The sequence below is a fragment of the Prionailurus viverrinus genome, chromosome C2 (assembly GCF_022837055.1).
Source record: "Prionailurus viverrinus isolate Anna chromosome C2, UM_Priviv_1.0, whole genome shotgun sequence".
Taxonomy (NCBI): Eukaryota; Metazoa; Chordata; class Mammalia; order Carnivora; family Felidae; genus Prionailurus; species Prionailurus viverrinus.
The window spans coordinates 93,956,703-93,977,755 of NC_062569.1; the positions used below are offsets into that span (position 1 = coordinate 93,956,703).

At 43.0% G+C, this 21,053-nt stretch overlaps 1 protein-coding gene across 11 annotated transcripts in view; it reads right to left on the reverse strand.

Moving 5' to 3' along the window:
* Positions 1–12,752: 12,752 nt before the first annotated feature.
* Positions 12,753–21,053, reverse strand: part of LOC125175425 (ADP-ribosylhydrolase ARH1) — a 43,545-nt gene continuing 35,244 nt past the window's right edge. For 6 of the 11 annotated variants that reach the window (XM_047875975.1, XM_047875977.1, XM_047875974.1 and 3 more), the window contains 4 exons: positions 20,861–20,950; positions 17,191–17,299; positions 13,786–13,950; positions 12,753–13,186 (listed from right to left, as the gene is read on the reverse strand). In XM_047875975.1, the coding sequence (XP_047731931.1) occupies positions 13,102–13,186; positions 13,786–13,950; positions 17,191–17,299; positions 20,861–20,950 (449 nt within the window). In that variant the 3' untranslated portion in view covers positions 12,753–13,101. Of the gene's footprint in view, positions 13,187–13,785; positions 13,951–17,186; positions 20,077–20,860; positions 20,951–21,053 lie in introns of those variants that run through there. The other 5 variants (XM_047875976.1, XR_007155791.1, XR_007155789.1 and 2 more) reach the window with 5 other exon arrangements.

Genomic DNA, 21,053 nt, shown 5'->3' on the forward strand with positions numbered 1-21,053 from the left:
ATTTAAGAGTCTCTTGTGGTGTGCCTCCCTCCCTCTCTGTTTGTAACTATTTTTCCCCCTTCCCTTCCCCCATGGTCTTCTGTTAAGTTTCTCAAGATCCACACATGAGTGAAAATTCTAGCATATAGAAATATAATTGATGTTTTGTATCTTTAACTTTAATTCAGTGATCTTGATAAATTCACTTATCACTTCTAATAATTAATTCAGGGAGTCTTCAGGATTTTCCACAGATTCACATATATCATCCGTAAATAATGATGGTTTTATTTCTTCCTTCCTAACCTATACCTTCCCCCTCACTCCTCCTCCTCTTTCTCCTCCTTATTTTTCTTTTGATTCCTTGTTTTTCTGGGTAGGACCTATAGTACAGGGATGAATGGAAGGGATAATGAAGACATCCTTCTCTCATATCTGACTTTAAGGAAAATATTTTTAATATTTCATTATTAAGTATAATGTGTGCTATTAGATTTTTATATTGCCCCTATCAGATTAAAGAAGTTCTTTTCCTAATTTGCTGGGTTTTTTTAAATCAGGGATGAGTATTGAATTTCATTAAATGATTTTCTGCATTTATGGAGATTATTTTTCTCCCTTATTCTGTTAATGAATTACATCAATAGATACATGAATATTAAAACAACCATGCATTCTGGAGGAAATCCAATTTTATTATGTTGTATTTTCCTCTTTGTCTATATCTGAACTTAGTTTGCAAATATATATATATATATATATATATATATATATATCAGGACTTTTACAAATATGTATCTTGTAATATCATTGTCAGGTTTGATATCAGGGTTATGCTGACTTTGTAAAAGTAGTTAGGAAGTACTCTATCTTTCTTCTTTCCTATTCTTGGAAGAGATCTTTAAACCCAGAAAGCTTTATAACTCTTGGTTCCCACTCCACCCATGTTACCTTCTACTCTGTCTTCTTTTTCAGTCAGTTGCCCATGCCCAAAACCTTGGAGTCTTTCCATTTATCTTAGTTCTATTTTCAAAACATATCCTGAATTCAATTCACCACCTTCACTGCTACCACTGATTTCAAGCTATTATTTCATACCTGGATTAACCTCAATGGACTTACAACTGGTTCCCTATTTCTCCTGTCTCTCTTCCCCATAATCTATTGTACACACAGCATAGTGGTCATTTAAACATGTATATGATCTCATCACTCTCTCGCTCAAAATTTCAAATGGCTTTTATTATACTTAGAGTAAAATCCAAACTTCTTACCATGCGACATTAGTCAAGATGAGCTTATTATGACTTCATAGCACAAATGTTTATTTCTCTCTTAAAGTCTACTGCCAGTCTGCATGACTCATGAGGGCAACCATCTTCATGTTGCAACTCAGTGATTCAATCTACTCTGACCATCTGGCTCTGTCACTTGAAGAAAGAAACAGCTTGACATTCCTGTGCTAGCTTTTTGATGCTTTGGCCCAGAAAGGATACAAATCACTTCTGCCCATAGTCCATTGACTAGCAATAATCTCACGGACCCACTTAATAATCCACTTTGTGCTTTGGGTAAAGGGATTGGGAAATGTGGGGAAGCAAAAGCATGTTTGGTGAATCCTATTCTTCTGGAAACTTATAAGCCACAATGCCCTACCTGCCTGTCCTTCAACTGTATTTTATTCTGATCTCATTCTTATTTATCATGTTTCAACCACACTATTCTTTTTGGTATCTGTCAGGCATACCTAGCTTCTTTCTATATTCGGGCCTTTACACTTGCTGGCTTCTGGCCATTCAGTTCTCAGCTCCAATGTCACCATCCCAGCTAAGATACCCACTCACCTTACCATCATCTTCTGTCCCTTTTCCCTGCTTGGACTTTGTCTTCAGAGTCTTTTCTCTTTCCTCTCCTTTTAGGATTCCAATTACGTGCTTGATAGAACTGTTTATTGTGTCCCATATAGCTCTTACATCCTTTTCTCATTTTTTTTTCTGAAATTACACTGTTTATTTCCTTTCCTGTTTGATTTCTGTCTCTTCCCTATATATTTCACAATATATTTCTCCCCTGTCCACTCTGAGAAATTCAGTAGCTCTTTTGTCAACACTTGAGGGTGGTTGTGGAGAATAAATAAAGCAAAAAACAAACAGCAACAAAGTATGTACATGCTAAGTTGAGACTCAGCATTACCTGGATGTGGTGCCACCCCTCGAGCTAGAGATCTCCCTAAGCAGGGCTACTGTTACACACATGCAGTACATAACAGAGGTTCTGTACAATGGGAACTTCATTTAATGTGTGTGCGTTTGTTTTTAAAAGGATCAGACCTTCTACATCATAGAAGTTGTGTGGGAAAAGATATCTGGATTCCTACAAGGTTTTTTTTTTTTTTTAGATATATTTGTAGATTTTTAGAATCAACCACAATGGTATCTTTATGCATTTGAAATATAGCATTACATGTAGGTACAAAGCATTTTATTTACTCAGTCTATGGAAAATTCTTGACATGACATGGATTTGTGAACCTCCTGCAGTAACCCCACACTAGAGATCCACACATGTGAAAAGAAAATCTTGGGTTTATATCAAAATTTTAGCAATAAACCTGGCAAATAGTTAGATTTGCTCTCAGGAGACAACAATAAATATTCTTTTATCTCATGAATACTTATTAAATATTCACTTGCTGTCAAACATTATGCTGGACATCACAGGCTTTAAGAAGTGAACCTTCATGGTATCTGCCCTGAAGGAACTTGAGCTCTAGCAAAGGAGAGATATGAAGCATAAGCACACTGCCCCTCTCCCCACCAAGGCCTTGCTAAGTCAAGCTCCTTGGGCCTGGCTCCTCTGAGGATTAATTAATTAACTCTCCTCTGAGAGTCCTCAGTCCACGTGTAAATAGGTTTCTTGTGAACCATAAATAAATATACGTCAGATCCCTGACGTATATACAAATAAGCACTGTGTCAGTCCACTGTGGAAAGCATTACAAGAGTGGTTTAAACCACTATATGACCTACAGAAGTCCAGCAGAAGAGATCACTTCCTATTTCTGGTATTCGGAGGGTTCATGGAGAAACTGAGCTGTGCCTTCAAAGACAGAGTTAGGCAAGGCAGAAGCAATCCAGGAAAAAGAAATATGTGACTCAAAGACCCTACGCTGGAAGGTACAAGAAAAGCATGGCTGGAGGAGAACCAATGGCTCTTAGTGACTAACTGTGGAACCTAAGTAAGCTCTCATCAAAAGGTGATGGAAAGTGAGCAGGAAAATGGTGCACTCAGAGCAGTGCTGAGGGAGACTGCATTCAGTGCATACCACAGAGTCTGGCAGAGTTTAGTTGTCTCATAAATGTTCACATTCTGAGAGACCTGAGAGAACAAAGCCAGGAGAACAGTGTCAGCCATTGAAACAGTCAGAGGGATTGTGAGGTACCAAGGGCCAGAATATATGATGGTGATGGGAACAGAGAGGCAGACACCTGAGAGATAGCCTGGGGGGAATTGCTTGGGAGAGGAGGCAAATCCAACTTAGAGGTTCTCCATCTTCTTCCGCATATATTCCTGACACCCTGGTTTCCTGTAGACTCCCCCACAAGTCTCGATGATGGAAAAAATATGAGCAATGCTCTCAGTGGTTTCACTTCTAATTGTCATGGAATTCATACGTTGACACATGTCTCCCACTCAGAAATTTCCCTAGAGATCATGGGATTTTATTTCACTTTTGATTCACTTCTCTGACGTGATCCTTACCAAGAGCCCTCTTCTGCATAGCACATGATTGCCAACTGCCGATTGCCAACTGACGGTTGCTCAATGGCCTGGAATTGCCCTCTATACCCCCAACCCTCTGCTCTGAGTCCTAGTCATCCCTCAAGACTAGTACAAATGTCCCCTCCCATCCCACACTGTCCCTGACATCTACCCCACCTCTGTCAGCATTAATCTGTCCCCTCCAGGACTCTCAGAGTCCTCTTGGACCACCACCCTCAGCTCTCACCTCCCCCTAGACTTCCTCTCCAGGTGCTTGAGGGCTGGGCAGATTCTTATTGCCATAGTCCCAGCACCCCACATGGTGTCATGTGCCTGGCATTTAGTTGGTAATTGTTAGATCTTTGTTAAACTCAGCTGTCTAACATTTCAACATGGCCTAGATTAGGATTTTAGAAACTTCTAGTTCCACTTTCCACTGTTCTTTTGCTTCTGCCTCCTGTTGAAGTTAGAACACTTTGTCCTTGACTCATGCGTGACTCAGGAAGGAGGTCCTTTCTTCTGGTTTCTCCAGGCCCTGCTGAGGAGCTCCGGCCTGCTGTCCCCATCTCCTGTCTGTGGACAGCTCAGACTTCTTGCCTGTTCCTCTCTGAAGTGTGTGAGATGAAAATGTGGGTCGCTCCTAATTTCTCCAATGTGATTTCTTCTCTTTTCCCTGAATTTTGTTTCTTGTAATCTGATTCCTCGTCATTCACCACATGTCTTCTATTTCTCTTGTCTTTTGCAACCTCCAGTAGCTCTCATTATTTTAACACCTGTCATTTGTTCATCACAAACATAAATACACATATTTTTAAAACCCTCCTATTTACACTGTAATACTTCATCTGACCTAGTAAAATCTACTTTAATGCAACATGGCCAGACACCTTGCCATTGCTGGCAAACTTGTATTAAATTAAGTTTAAAAAACAAGGATATGGGGATAACATAAGTAGACATTGGGTTAGGATGCCTTATGAACATAATTTAGGGTTAAGAAAACAGAGCTCTGGAGTTGACCACTTGGATTCGAATTTTAGCACTGCCACATTCACGGTCTAGTTACATAACTGCTCTGTACCTCAGCTTGCTCATATGTAAAATGGCAATAAAAAAAGAAGAACCTATCTCATGTTGCTGTGAGAATTCAATGAAACATAAAACCATGCCTGTCACACAGTAAGCATTCAATACATTGTAGTTATTATTAAGAGGATTGCCATCAGAATAGTGCCTGGACATAGCAGGCTTACAATAAAGGTTTGCTGAATGAGTGAATGAATGAATGAATGAATGAGTGAACATTCTGGTTTTGTGATAGCTTGTCTTTAGTTTTACCATTTCCCCGTGCTCTCCATAGAAGAAGTATAGCAAAGGGCAGCTTCTGAAGTGAACCATGGGTTGAGAGTGAAAAAGGAACGATCTTGACTTTGGGGTGGACTGAGTTTCAAGTCCAAACCAGGAGGGCTGGGTGAGCACTTGGAGTTGTGAAGTTGCAGGGGCTGGTAACTTCAGGAGAGAAGGGGCATTTTCACTTGAGTCAGTCTGACCCCAAGAAGAGGGATGTTCACATATTGGGCTCTCCTTCTCTGGATATTTGCCTAGATCTCTTTCCACTTCTCCACCCTCCAGTTCTGTCCAAACTAAGAATCTGTCTATACTGGTATGGGCCTGGGTAAATGTTAAAGACCCAGAGCTTCAAGGTAGCAGCAGGAATTTACTTCCAGATAAACACTGCCCCTTGATAGTCTTCAAAAGCTATTAAAGCTGACATTTGCATTTATTGAAGAGTCACTTAGAGTTATTAAAATCCAATAGAAGTGCAGTCTGGTTTGGAAGTGCAGTAAAAATGGGAGAGTGGCTGTGTTTTTTCTCCGGTGGCTGTTTGACTTCAGGCAATTCCCTTAATCTTTCTGGGCTCTTCTTTCTTCCTCTGACACTCTGTGGCTTGATGACTAATAAACAAGGGTTGCTTAAGGAACCCAACAACAATAATGATAATAGATCAACCTCAGAGAATCTAAGATTTCTTTTGGAAAAGAATAAGAGAAATCAAGGAAGACAGATAAGGATTGAGGCATAGAAGTTCCTGAATTCTAGGTTAAGAAGTTAAGAAGCTCTTATTCTAAGGCCTTTGGGAAAATCCAGTGAAAAATTGGCAGCAGGAGAATAAGTTTAAAAACTTTGTAGGAGTTATCTGGCACAGGTAAATAGAGGGACTAGAGGGGAAAGAAGCTGGAGGAAGATACCAGTTCAGAGACTGGTGCCAAATCTAACGCCTTACCCCACGTCTGAGAAAACAGAAAGGAAGGGACAGATACCAGACACATTTTGAAGAAATTGAGAGACATAGTGTCTAAGTGTAAATCAGGTATTGGGAGGGAGGAAGAGGGGGTAATTACTTTTTTCTTTTTGAGCATTATAATGTCTTGAGCCAAAGATAACTCAGGCTTCAAGCCTGCTGTTGCATGCCAGTGTGGTGGCTATTGTCATTGAGGAGAGAGAAACAACTTTGGGGGAGATGTTGATTTTATTTTGGATAGTTTGAATTGGGGCTATTGTCAGGACACTGAAGGGCCCCATAAAGCAAATAGTTAACGTTTCATAAGTGAGTGAATACTGAGGATAGGGAGGATTTTAGGGCCTGGGACATAGAAGAACTCAGGCACAGGGATGGCCACATCACCTCCAGGCTCCTCTCTTAGGAGAAGAAGCCAACCTCCTCTGGGGTAAATGTGGGCTGTGATGGTCACCCCAAGGCCTGAGCATGCCGAAGAGTGAGGTCAGAAGTGTGTTTAAGGCTGGGGGCAGCAGTGTATGTCTCTCTGAGAAGGTCACTCAGGACCACTGAACAAGGAGATCAAGGGCTGGGTGAGATTTTAGCAATATGAGAAGATTTATGTTTCAGTATGATTCCTTTATACACCCACAGCTTCCTCCTGGAGATATATTTTTTTAAAGACTTTATTTTTAAGTAATCTTTATACCCAAAGTGGGTCTTGAACTTACAACCTCAAGATCAAGAGTCATATCGTCTACCAATTGAACCAGCCAAGAGCCCTGCATGGATACTGACTGAAATGACATACTGAAGGCCAGTCTTCCTGGAAGAGATAGAACTGGAAGTTCTATCTGAATGGCTGGTAGAACCTGAAGGGGATGGTGGGGGCAGCAGGTGCAAAGGCATGGAAGTGACATAGTCCACAGTATGCTTTAGGGGGATACTGGCTTCAGCACAAGGGGGACATGGCAGGTAACTTCAGTTAGGCAGAGTGGGGCCAGACTGAGGATGTTGCAAGTGCTAAAATCCAACTTGAGGAGGCCAGCCCGTATCACACAGTGGACAGAGCCCAGGTTCTAGAGGCACATGGCTTAGTGTGAATCCTGATTTCACCCATTGCCAGCTGTATGACCATGGACAAGTTGCTTAATTCCCTCTCCCTCCATGTTCTCTGATATAAAATGAGGTAGTACATGGAACTGCTGGGAGGATTAATAAGAGAATTTATATAAAGGGATTAGAACACTACCTGACACATATTATATGCTCAGGAAGTTTTAGTTTTTCACTTTCTCTTTCATAACTTTCTGTATTGACTGAAATTTTTTAAAGAGTTGAGTTTTATAGTCATAAATAAATAAGAGTTTATTTTTTTTTCCAGGTCTTTATAGCTCATCCCTTCTAATGATTTCACTGCTCAGAGACTATGGTGTCTGAATGAATGCCATTTTTCAAAAGTAATGAAATCTCAGGCCCCTATAGTTCTGAAGGAAAATGTCATTCCACTTTCACACATGGGTATGGATTGGCCAACTTGGAGCCAGTTGAACACCACGTGGTAACTCCAGAGGAGAAATTTGGGGGTTTGAGTAACTTATCTTAGGAAGACAAATGCTTGAATAAGTAATTGCAAGAAACCAGTTTCTTTGAACCACTGTCAGAGCGTATGTGAACTGGTATGCCATGTTTAGGAAGTAATCCAGCATTACTAATCTTTTGATATATCTGTTGACCTAGCAATTCTCACTGCAAAAATTTATCATACAGAAATGCAGGAGTCACAATATGAGATAGATGCACACAAATATTTATTGCAGCATCATTTGTAGTTGAAACAACCTCAATCCATCACAAAGAAAAAAGCTGACAAAATTATGGCATATCCAGACTGTGGAATATTACACATCCAGTGAGTAGATTAGACCTGTGTCTAATTGGAGGGATAGTCATGACATATTGTTAAGTGACTACAGAAAATTGCAGAGTGATAGGTGTACTATGATTTCATTTTTGTTAAAAAAACAACTTTGTGTGTATATATTTGTATTTACACAGAGAAATGGGTAGAAGGACATACATACGGCTATTAACATGGATTACCTCAGGGCCATGGTAGTCTATATATCTACAGTTTGACTTGTTAAAATGAACATTTATTGATTCTGTAGTTTGAAAAATATATATATAATAATGTATGGGAGGTTTTTTGTTTGGTTTGGTTTGGAAATTAATCTGAAGACCAAGATTGAGAAGCGATCACCCAACTGCTTTAAGTGAATTCTGGTACCCAGACCCTGAGTTACAATCTTGCCTTAGAAATACCTTGTAGGGTAACTGAGGTCTTTGGTGATCACTGAATAATCCCAAAGAAAAGAAGTTAGAAGATGGTAGATACATTTGCCCCAGTAGCCAAAAAGAAGTAAAGCAGAAATTCCTGAAAGTAGAGACTAGGAAGTTTGGTGTGTTCTCAGCAAAGTCCAGGGACAAATCACTAAAAACATCTCTTGTATGTATTTACAAAATTAAGTAGAAATTATCAGGAGCTCTTGGGAATGAAGTCATGCTAAAACTCAATCATATTATCTCTCTTTTCTCTCTCTCTCTCTCTCTCTCAAAGCAGGGGATCATTATAAATATAAAGTATTGAAACTTTTCTCATAATATATAAGTAGTCAAGATAAACATGAATTAGAAATCTATGCAAATGTTCAGACCCAGAGTATTGATTAATCTTAAGGAAGCTTCTAGAAGTTGGGCTTTGCCCTTGACTTTCTCCTCTCAAGTTCTTGGATACAGATATAAAAAGAAATCTATTTAAAAATGACATACACATTGGGACACCTGGGTGGCTCAGTCGGTTAAGCATCCGACTTCAGCTCAGGTCATGATCTCATGGTTTGTGGGTTTGAGCCCCACATCGGGCTCCGTGCTGACAGCTCAGAGCCTGGAGCCTGCTTCGGATTCTGTGTCTCCCTTTCTCTCTTCTCTTTCCCCTACTCATGCTCTGTCTCTCTCTTTCAAAAATAAATAAACACTAAAAAAAATAAAAATAAAAATGACATATATATGTGTATATATATATATATAATAAATATATAAAAATTACATAAAACTTGGAGGGAAAGCTAAATGTTCCTAAGGATAAAATCGGGATATAAGTAATTCCTGACAAGTTGAAAGATTACAACACTAACATGTAAAGGAATTGGGTTATATGGAAAGTTCATTCAGGTTAAAAAAATCAATTCCACGAGAAAGAAAGAAAGCAGAATCAGTAAGAATAATAGACTCGAAAAATTGAAGAGTTGAGGGGCACCTGGGTGGCTCAGTCAGTTAAGCATCTGACTTTGGCTCAGGTCATGATCTCACGGTTTGTGAATTCAATCCCCACATCGGGCTCTCTGCTGTCAGCATAAAGCCTGGAGCCTGCTTTGGATCTTCTGTTCCCCTCTCTCTCTGCCCTTCCCCCATTGGTTCTCTCTCTCTCTCTCTCTCTCTCTCTCTCAGAATAAATAAATAAACTTTAAAAAAGTTGAAGAGTTGCAGTTGAACCCTAAAGTGACTCTTGGGCTGAATTAATGGAGGATTATAATGAGGAACATGTAAAACTGTATACTTGGTGTGTTCTGTGGGAGGAAGATTGAAAACATTGAGCCCAGTCCTGGGATTATGGCACAAACAGAACATATTCAGGGTATCACGACCAGAGGGAGGGAGGGTCTGGAAACCATGTTTGCAGTGCCACTTAAGGGAAGGGGTGTACTATCAAAGGGAATTACTTCTGTAATTGTCTCTGCTCATGGTAAGATCTCAAAAGAGGTTGTGAGCAGCAGGGGGTGTGGAATGGATGCTCTTGCCCTGCCATCAGGCAGATTTTCTTGTTACCTCTCTCTTTTTTCAAATCTCACACATGTCCCACCTACTTAAAGCCAGGTTTCCCAAAGTGTGGGCCACTGGGCAGGATGGTTTAAGGTAGCACATAGACCCAGCATTAAATAACATTAAGTCTCCTGGTGAGATTGCTGTTTATGTTTTCATTTTCTTTCAAGTCACTGATTACATAAAGAAGAAAGTCTCTGGTGTTAATAAGGTTTTGTCATCTCATATTTACTAATCTTCCCTTTTTAATAAGGAAAGGACAGGCCTGAAGTGGAGAGCCTTCAGCAAGCCACATCTAGTTGGACTTTTAAACATTATTATGTTATCATTGTATTAATTTACAAGAAGGGAAACTGGCTTTTCTTTTTTCTTTTTTTAAGTTTTTTCTTTTTTCTTTTTTCTTTATTTTGAGAGAGACAGAGACAGCACGAGTAGGGGAGTCAGGGAGAGAAAGGGAGAGAGAGGATCCCAAGCAGGCTGTGTACCATCAGCATGGAGCCCAATACGGGGCTCGAACCCACAAAGCCATTAGATCATGACCTGAGCCAAAACCAAGAGTCAGAAGCTCAACCAACTGAGCCACTCAGGTGCCCCTGGAAAACTGGATTTTCATTTAGGGTAATGATCTAAAATTTCTGATGGGGAGGAAAATGAAATGTGAGAGAGTCTAATCATGCTTTAAAGTAAGAAGCTATTAGCAAAGAAGCACAGGGGTGTACTCAAAGGCAAAACTGGAAGTATGAGGACAGGGAAAAACAGGTCAGTGAAACACCAATCAGCATCACGTAACATCATTTTGATCATAGAAGCATAATTTACACACGCTTGGAAGCGATAAGCAGTGGGGAAAACCAAGGAAGAACTATGTGCTGAGCAGTGTCTCCCAGGATGGCAAATGTGTGACAAGGACATTAAGGTCAAGGAACAGTAGGCACAGCCCTAATATAGCTCCTGGGTAACACTGTCTCTAGCGAGGTCCTTGCCTGGAACCTGGGTGGAGTAAGGGAGGGAGTAAAGGAAAGAGGGGGTTTGGGTTTTGAAAAATAAAAATGAACCCCAAGCCTGCCCAATACTGGGGGGAGTTTCTGCACTCATGTTACGCTCCCACTGACTGTGGGGGACAGTGCAGAAAGTAAAGACCTACGTTAGTATTCACAATGCATCACCTGTCTTTTCATTGCATTTCTACAGCCTAGACAAAGGCCCAAACCCTGACTTCTGGTCAGCTGGGTGACTTGGCCCAGACGGACCAATTGCAGGCTATTGCTTATATCATCTTCCTGCCTTTACTGTGGACAGTGAACCAGCAAGTCAGCAGTTTCTTTCAAAGCACATTTATTTGAACAGATCTTTGTACACACGTGTTCAGAGCATCATTATTCAAACAGCCAAAAGGTGGAGTAACACAAGTGTCCGTGGATGGCTGAAGTGGTAAACAAAATGTGACATACGTATACCATGGAATACTATTCATCCTTAAGAAGAAAGGAAATTCTGACACATGCTATTACATGGGGGACTTTGAAAATGTCATGCGAAGTGAAATATGCCAGATACAAAAGGACACATATTGCGTGATTGTATGAGGTATTCTAGAAGAGTAGAAATCATAGTGACAGAAAGTAGAATAGTGGTTACCAGGGGCGGGGGCCGGGGGCCGATGGGGAATTGCTTAATGGGTTCAAAGCTTCGATTGGGGAAGATGAAAAAGTTCTGGAGATGGAAAGAGGTAATGGCTGTACAACACTATGAATGTACTTAATACTACTGGATTGTACACTTAAAAATGACTTAAAGGATTTTTTAAAGAAGCTAAAATGAGGGGCGCCTGGGTGGCTCAGTTGGTTGTGTCTGACTTTGGCTCAGGTCATGATCTTGTGGTTCGTGAGTTCAAGCCCCTCATTGGGCTCTGTGCTGACAGCTCGGAGCCTAGAGTCTGCTTTGGATTCTTTGTCTCCCTCTCTCTCTGCCCCTCCCCCACTTGTGCTCAATCTCTCTCTCAAAAATAAATAAACATTAAAAAAAAAGTGTTAAAATGATTAAGTATGGAAGATTCCAGGGAGTACCTGCTTGTGGAGAAAGTGTGATGATGTGTGCCATATCTCTCTGGGGTTCCTCACCCACACCCCAGGCATTCTCCACCCTTCTCTGTCCTGCTTTATGCCCTGGGTCACATCAACATGCTTCTTGCCTTCTGGCTTCTGCTTGGAGTCATTCATTGGGGAGCACTAGCAGGAGATGAGGGCAGAAAGAAGAGTGAGATTGGAGAATCTATTTCCTCAGTTCCCTCCCTACAGGATTGCTGTCCGGGTGACCATGTCCCTTGACTGAAGGTCTGGCAGCTCCTGTCAGTCTTGGGATTCCAGTGCTCTCTCCTCTTGCCTCTTCAGACCTAGGGCAGGATGAGCTAACTCAGCCCCTAGCCCGAGGGAACAGCACCATCCCTTCTGGTTTTCCCACTTCCTACTAAGACCTTTGTAAATAGTCCTTTTATTACATTCTCCTCAAATTACCCTGTTAGAGCAAATCATCTGTTTCTTGCTGGACTATGGCTGTATACAAGGTAACTTACAACAAAGTTCGGGAAACACTGACCCAAAGAAAATTCATCGATATTCCCCAAAGATCTCTCTGATTCCCCAAACCTTCCAGATATCAAGAGAAGGCAATGGTAAGGAATGGTGAATGGTGCCATCTTTTTCCCAGCCCTCCATCCCCTCTCCTGTTCCAAGCACTTCTTCTCAATTGCTATTTTAATACAGAGAATTCAGCGCCTATTGTTTTCTCCATCCTATAGAAAATCACATTTCTATACATCACAGAATTCCATTCCAATAAAACAATGAAATCATTCAGATATTCCATGGTGTTTTATTATTATTTTTTTTAAAAAAAAACATTGTTCCTGTGAATGTTTCCATTGAATCCTAGGCACAGATGTTCAAGGATATGGGGCAATTGCAGTTAATATGCAGTTAAGTAGGAATAGAAAAGCTGAAGCAGTATTTTTGTAAGGCTGTTCAAATTGGTAACAGAGACAAAGCTCTGATAGAATGAGTTATCTCTCCCCTCTAAGGTGGCTATTATGGGGAAAATAACCATGAGTTTTGCCTTCTTTCTAGTAGTAATGGCCTAGAGTAAGTTGAACATAGCTCCCCGACCTCTGAAATCCAGGGAGATGCATCCTGCCCAGGCTTATACTATACACACTTTAGTTTCAGGTCATGAGAAACGGTCACACTCGCTTGTAAGTTCACTGGCTCAGGTAAGCAGACGGTCTGTTTGCTGCAAAAGAAGAGCAACAAGAAGGTATGCGCTCAGGGCAGGTCCCCGATTGCTCAGGGAAGAGGGCTAGGAGTTGTGTGCTCTTGTGTTACCATGATGTCAGATGAAAGAAGCCTATAGCTGTCTATTATAGGAGTCTACTACTCCTGTCCTCCAAGTGCCCAGGGGTGCTAAGACTAATATAAATTTGTGCTAGAGGCACAGGTGGATCCACAGCTGTGAATGTGACCAGTGGAGACTAAGGAGGAGGAACTAGGCAATGAGAAGTCTTTGTTTCAATAAATCGTATGTAGAAACTGAATAAGGCATATATAAAATAGATTTTATATGTATATATAAAATTATTCAGCTGTATATCAGATAAAATGAAGTTTCTTATATTGAAGTGGGAATGGGAAATTGAAGCCTACCCTCTTTGGCTTTTGAACACCTCCAACCCAAGATGGCCCCATAGGAAATTCAAGAAAACCCTAGGTCTTTGTCATTTCTGTTGAAGAAGCTAATCTCTGTGATGAGACTGTACCTCAACAAATGTCACATCTCAGGTCAGGATTGGTCCTTGTGGGTATGTATGGGGCAGGTGTGGATTCTGGGCTTACTTGTCATTGACAGGCAAAGGAGCAGTGCAGAACTTTCCAGCAATGGTAGTCCGGTCTTTTTTCCAAACTAGGTTGGAAGAATGAAACTTGAATTTCACTTGGTTTATCTGGCACTGTGCGTTGGTGTGAGCTATGATTCCTCTCCCCTGGAGTTGCTGTCTAGGTCTGCAAGGGAAAGGGAAATTAAGTTATTGAAGCACTTTTGGCCTTTGCTTCCCCTTGGCTCCTATGGGGTTCCGCTGGTAGCACTGGTTAGCTTTCATGCACAAAAGAACTCCTTGAAGGTGGGGACCGTGATCCCTTGTATCACACTAACCAGTCCCTTTGCACATATACTCACAGCTTTGAACATGGCTCAGAAAATAGTTGTTGATTTTTAAAAATATTTTTTAATGTTTATTTATTCATTTTGAGAGAGAGAAAGAGAGAGAGAGCATGAGCTGGGGAGGGGCAGAGAGAGGGAGAGAGAGAATTCCAGCAGGTTCCACACTGTCTGTGCAGAGCCTAACTCAGGGCTTGAACTCATGAACCATGAGAGCATGACCTGAGCTGAAATCAAGAGCCAGAGGCTTAACCAACTGAGCCACCCAAACGCCCCTAGTTTTTTTTTTTTCTTTTGAGGAAGATTCTGTACAACTTTAAAAGCTGTTCCTTTTTTTTTTTTTAATTTTAGAAGTGTTTTGAAATACTTCAGAGGAAAAAAAATAAGGTTTTTCCCTTTAAGAAGCTGCATGAATGGAGGAGCTTGCAAACTAACAGGGTATGAAGGACGCTATGAGTAAGTGGCCGAAAGACCTGGTTTGGGTAAATTTTCTAATTAGAAGGAAACCTTGGGATTTCACAAAGCTATAGAAAGTAGACTCACACATAAACTCCCCCCAGCCCTGCCTTTTTCAATTTCTATTCTGCAAGAGAGAAAAAAACCAACAAACAAGGAACTGAAGATAACCATGTTCTGATAGTCTTCTTCAAAAGAGTAATGCAAATTGTTTTGGGGAGAAGGAAGAATCTGTAGATATCTATTCCAATCACTCAGGGAGGATTTAAAAGTGTAGTGGTTGAGGGGCGCCTGTGTGGCTCAGTCAGTTAAGAGTCCGGCTTCAGCTCAGCTCATGATCTCATGCTCCGTGAGTTCGAGTCCCACATCGGGCTCTATGCTAACAGCTCAGAATCTGGAGCCTGCCTTGGATTCTGTGTCTCCTTCTCTCTCTGTCCCTTCCCCACTCGTGCTGTGTCTCTATCTCTCAAAAATAAGTAAACATTAAAAAAAAAGTGTAGTGGTTGAGGCTATGCCCAGAGATTCTGCTGCAATTGGCCTGGGGCAGGGTTTGGGGGTCAGTGGTGTTTAATGCTTTCCAGGTGATTCTAATGAGTGGCCACTTATGTGTCATTGTCAGGACTCTTGCCAATGTTGGCTCATTTACCCATGCAACCAAGAGGCAATGAAAACACCTTGTGGAAATAATGTGACCTTGAACTGATGTAGTGAAAATTATTCAGCTATAATCTGCAAGACTAACGTGGGCACCTGAAAATCTGTGTTGGGGTCCTGATTGCCTGCGGGACTTCTCTCTGGCCTGTGTGAGCTGGAGCCCTGGCTGGTGGCAGGGTGTTTGGGAATCCAGAAATGTGCTCCTCTCAGTGGAAACTTGTCTTCCCTGGTAGTGCAATTAACCTCCAATACTGCAGCCTGAGAAATATTTCCAAACTCCAATCTGATCCGGTCACTCTCCTGCTTCAAATTCCCAGTGGCTCCCCAAACTGCTCTCAGGATAAAAATAAAAATCCCTAACCTGTCCTTCAATGCCTGGCACAGTCTGGCCCTCAGCTGCAACCCCTGCTCCTTCCTTCTCCAATGCCTTACCCCCTGCTCTCCACTCCCTGTGCCATATTCTCACTAACCCCTGGCCTGGGTAACTCCTGTGAATCACTACTCAAATGTCAATTCAAACACTCCTCAAACATCACCTTCTCACACTTGGTCAGGCTCTGTCTCAGTTGTCCTCATGGCACCTGCCACTGTGGACAATTGTACATTTCTGTGCACACGCACTGGTCATTTCCGTGTTTGTGCTTCATGCGTTCCCCTGCCAACCACACTTCTCAGGCTCCCCTGCCAGTAGGTTCCAGTGAGGTCTAACTTGCAGGAGGCACGCACAGTGGGGAGACAGCTTTGGACTGTGATTCCAGAGGGGATATATTTCCTGCCTGCTTCCAGATCCTGCTGGTATTCTACAAACACCTCCGGGCTTTCTTCCTCCAACCCCACAGGCGGAGTGGCCTCTGTTGCTGATCTCTGCAGTGCCTCATGCTCCTTTTGGGTTTCCAGCCCTCCCAACACATTTGTAATTAGTTCCCTGGGTTGAAGTCCCTCTGTTGGACTCCCAGCTTGGACTCTGGTTTCTGGACTGTACCCTGACCAAGACAGTTACTTCTCTGATTAGACTGGCTCCTGCTGGCTTGGGAGTAACTAACCAATTGCTTTTTTTTTGTTTTTAATGTTTATTTATTTATTTTGAGAGAGAGAGCATGCATGCAAGCATGAGCAGGGGAGGGAGAGAGAGAGAGAGAGAGAGAGAGAGAGAGAGAGGTGGAAAGAATCCCAAGCAGGCTCTGCTTTGTCAGCGTAGAGCCCAATGCAAGGCTCAATCCCATGAACTAGTGAAATCATGACCTGAGCCAAAATCAAGACCCGGAAGCTTAACCAACTGAGCCACCCAGGCACCCCTAACCAATTGCTTTTTAAAGAAACATGCACCACTGCTGCTGAGTTCCTGTCCCCTGCCAGGCCTGAGCCTTCCTATAGGTGAAGTTCTCTGTCTTCCCACCTCAAGTGTGGTCCTGCCAGCCGCTATGCCCAGATGTGACCTTATAAGGGAAGGAAATGCTCAGCCCAGTTCCAGAGATTGGCACCACCTGGCATCAAGCCCTGCTGGCCTCACCTTGTACTCATTTGCTAACTGACCCTCTGCCTGTGATTCAGTTCTACTAACTCACCTAGTACCGCCCCTACTTTCCAAGAGTAGGTGCTTCGCAGTCTCTGGCCAGCCCTCCCTGGGCTAGCGGCTGAGGTCCTCCTACTTGCTGACATCCCTGATGTGGCCTTCCTGGAGTCCTGACTACTGTTTCCTATCAGGGACCGAATTACTTTGTTCTCACCACTTTTTGAGACATCCCATGACTGCTGTCTGCCTGCTTCAGCTGCTGTTGTCTGAATACACTATCCTTGGACCCGATACTGATCCTGAACCTGGGACAGTTGCCCACCATGTGTCTGTGGGGTGCATCTGTAGTAGGTGCTGCCCTCACCCCCACCTCCAGCCCAGCGGGCTCAGGTCACCCATCAGTGATCGCACAGGGCCTGTTGTGGGAGATGTGTGCATGTAACGCGGGACACTTACGTACATGGTGATCTCGACCGAGGAAGTAACATTGCTGCTAAGGAAGGTGATGGAGATACAGGTATCCTTCTTTCTTGGCTCCTGCAAGTAAAACTCCACGAGGCTGTGATGCACTGGGAAACCAAAGCAGAGCAGATGCCTGGGCCAGAGGTCAGTGGGTGCAACATGCAAAAAGCCCCGGAGAGCAGCAGTGCAGAGATCTGAGATCTACCTCTTAACAGCCGTGTGACTAGCAGCAGATTATCTGTCATCCCAGTTCCTTAGCTTCCTCATTGTAAATTGGGGATAATAAAAATGGGTCTGAATGAGAGTTAAATGAGTTAATACAAAAGTCCTTAGACAGTGTCTGTGCCTAGGAAGCATTCAATACATGTTAGTTTTTATTATTACCTATAATGCTAGAATGTCCCACTCCTCTCTGCTTGATGACATTATCTCGGTGGTGTGATTTTAAAAGAACTGAAAAGATCTTTCTTATACTAAATAATTAACTCCTAAAATAACCCTCCATATGCACAGTGTCAGGGAGCCCACTTGTGTGTAGGAGATGACTATTTCCCTCTCTGTGGCAGCTGGGTGCCTGTATGGCATCTCCACCCTCCCAGGCAGCATCGATCCTGGGGCTCTCAAACTTGCGTCACTGACATAAACCAGACGAGGAGCCTGGCTCATGGTGATGCCCCTGCTGTCTCTCTGGCAAGAGAAGTTAAGAATTACAGCTTCCCTAACCTCCTATCCTTTCCTTATTAAGGGGGAGACCCATCTGGTGGCATTTTGCAGTATCTTTAGTCTTGGGGCATTTCCACAGACTTCTTTGGTGATCGGGACATAGCTGGACAGGCAATTCTTCACTTCTGCCCTACTTGTACTTTTTCATTTGTCATGTTTTAAAGGCAAATATTGGGGGGACATCAAATGGATTTTGGTAGACTCACCACTAAGCTGGAGGAGAGCTATGATCCATCTGGGCTAATGGAGTTGGTAACAAGACTCACTGACAGGTGCTAAGATGCCAAGAACCCACATGGAAGAAAAGAGAGCACCGTATGCTTCCTCTCCACAGAGGAACACATCCAATGCCATGCCCCTTCTGTCTCTTTCTCAGTTGTTTGCTAGAGGATGCAGACTGTTAAGATAATGGGCAAGAGCTAAATTGTAGTGGGTAACTGAAATCTGGAAAAAAAGCTAAATTACGTAAGCTTTAGGAATTGAATTCTCAGGGCTTACTTTTACATATTATACCACTTCTTCCTTTGCCAGCAGATCTCACTCATTAAGAAAGTTTCCTAAAGTTCTGCTTCTCTCTTTATATTATCTGGAAGCCCCAAGAGGGTCAGGTCTACTAACACTGGATGGGTGGGAATCAGTAGCGGAATCCAATCTCCGGTGCAGGAGTCAGACATGGGAGGCAGCAGACAGAGCCCTGGATGGTTGATCAGGAGATCTGGATCCAAGGCCTGGCCCCGCTGCTTACTCGCTGTTTCCTTTCCCTAAGTCACTGAACCTCTCTGTGTCTTGGCTCCTTCATCTACAACCCTCGATGTCACCTCACAGAACATTGGCAAGGATTAAATGAGGTAATGGAGAGAAAGCACTTTGTGTGAAACACTGTTCTATAAAGGGAAAAGTAATACTGTTAGAAAAACTATTTGGAGAAGGTTCTCTGCCCTGCTGGTGCATGTCTGGCAGGGGTCAAGGGCGACCACTGTCCTATTGAACTCCGCTGAGACCCAGGCAGGCCAAGTGGGGCAATGGGCACCCAGTGCGTGGGGCCTGGGAGTGGGTGACAGCGGGAACTGCAGGCCGTTGGTACTACCCAAACTACCAAGTGGATGGCTTATCCCTCCAGGTAGAGGAGACTCCTAGCTTCAGAGCTCAGAACAAAAAGCTCAGAATTGCAAGGCGCAGAGCATGCAGAAAAGCAGGTACTCAGGCTGGTTTATTTCTTTCTGTAGCTCTGTGAGGTTTTTGAACAGACAGGGCCATGCTTCTGGGGCATGGAGAGGGAGTCTCACAACAAATACGAAACAGTCAGAAAAATTATAGCTATGTGAGTCTGCCTCAGCAGGGACTTTGAAATGCCTCTAGCCTCAAGCGTGCCCCAGGCTCCCTGCCATGTGTGTCCCCGGCTGCGCAGACAGGAAGGAGCCAGTTCAGGTTGCTGTGAAGCTGTCCCAGAACTGGAAGTAAAACTGGACATCTGGTCCTGGCATCGCTGCCTCCACCACTGGACAAAGCATCCTCCCCCAGGCTGACCTCTGGAGGGGGTGGTGAGGACAGAAGAGGATCCAAGAAATATGGTTGTAAAGAGCAGATTCTCAGAAGCAGAGGCAAAGAAGCCAGTGTGGAGGCAGGTGGTGACATGGAAAGAATATAGATTTTGGAGTCAGAAGACCTGAGTTGAATTCTGCCTTTTCCACACCACTGTGTACCCTTGGGCACAAGGCTTAATCTCTCAGAACCTCCCCGTCCTCACAGCTAACTAGAGTGGGGTTGTCAAATGAGCAGATATATGTGAGAAGCCCACAGTCGACTCTTATAATCCACTTGTTCCTAAGAGGTAGCCATGAATTCTCTCTAGAATGATAAACACCCGCATCTAGTCTCCCCCAGTTCTCTGAATGATAAAAGGAAGGGAATTATTACTTATCAAGCTCTAGTCACTGTGCTAGCAACTTCCTGTATACTATTTTATTTTACCCTCACAATTGATTCTTTAAAGTAGATACTGTTGTTGTTCCCATTTTCTACATAAGGATGGAGAGTTCAGCCAGGTTAAGTAACTTGCTTCTGATGACACATCTGGTAGGTGGAGAAGCTGACATTCAAGTCCAAGTCTGCATGACCACAATCTGAACTTTGGGCTCCATATCACATGGCAACAGGAGTTCTGGTCCAAGGAAGGAATGGCCATAAAGAAAGATCCCTCCACCAACCAGACACAAGCTGATCAGAATATCAGAGTTAATTTGGATGTACAATTTATCATCCTAACCAGCATACTTTTATCCTATACACACAATAAACCAGACAAGATCCTATGATAACAAGCACTAAGGAAGTATAATCACTCTACTTAAGACGCAAACAGCATAGGATAAAATGATGCTTTAACCTGTAATATTTCATAGAATCTAAGACACATTTTTCTCTCACATTTAACATCTTTTACTGGTATCTTAGCTTCAGTGAAGCATAGTGGTTAGAAGCAATAGTAAATAGTTGGAGTATGTGTATGTAGGGGAAGTAGAGAGCAAGGTTCAACATTCCTTAGAGACCCTGACCTAACAGGGCTGCCAGGGTAGGAGACACATAAGATGGGCATCGAGGAGGGGGTGAAAAAAAGTATGTGGGAAGGATGAAGCCAGAGGGTGCTCCCAAAAACCACATTATAGAGAACCCACACTGAAGCGAGGTGGGGAGGAACTAGGATAAGTATATAGACAGCAAGATACCTGATAATCTGCAGTAGAGCATGGATTGGACTAGCTCTGAAAGTTTAGGGTCTAAGACCAGTAGCTGCTGCCCCTCACCCTTCCTATGACATCTTTGCCCCTGTCTTTCACCTCACGCCTGAGCTCCCATGCCATGCTAGACACAGCCCACGCCAGAGCCCTGGACTCTGCAGAACAGCACAGTAGCATACCTGAGCTACACACAAACCCCCCACTCACCACAGTACGGAGCCATGGAAGTGGTCCGGAGGTACACTTTCACTTCCTTGGGAAGCGGCTGTATCTTAACACCACTTTGTTCCATCAGCCCTGGAAATACAGAAGCAAAGACAAAAAACAAGACCCCTGAGGAGGCCATTTCAGTGTCCCATGGCACGCAACCACATATTGATTAATTCGCACACCCATTCAT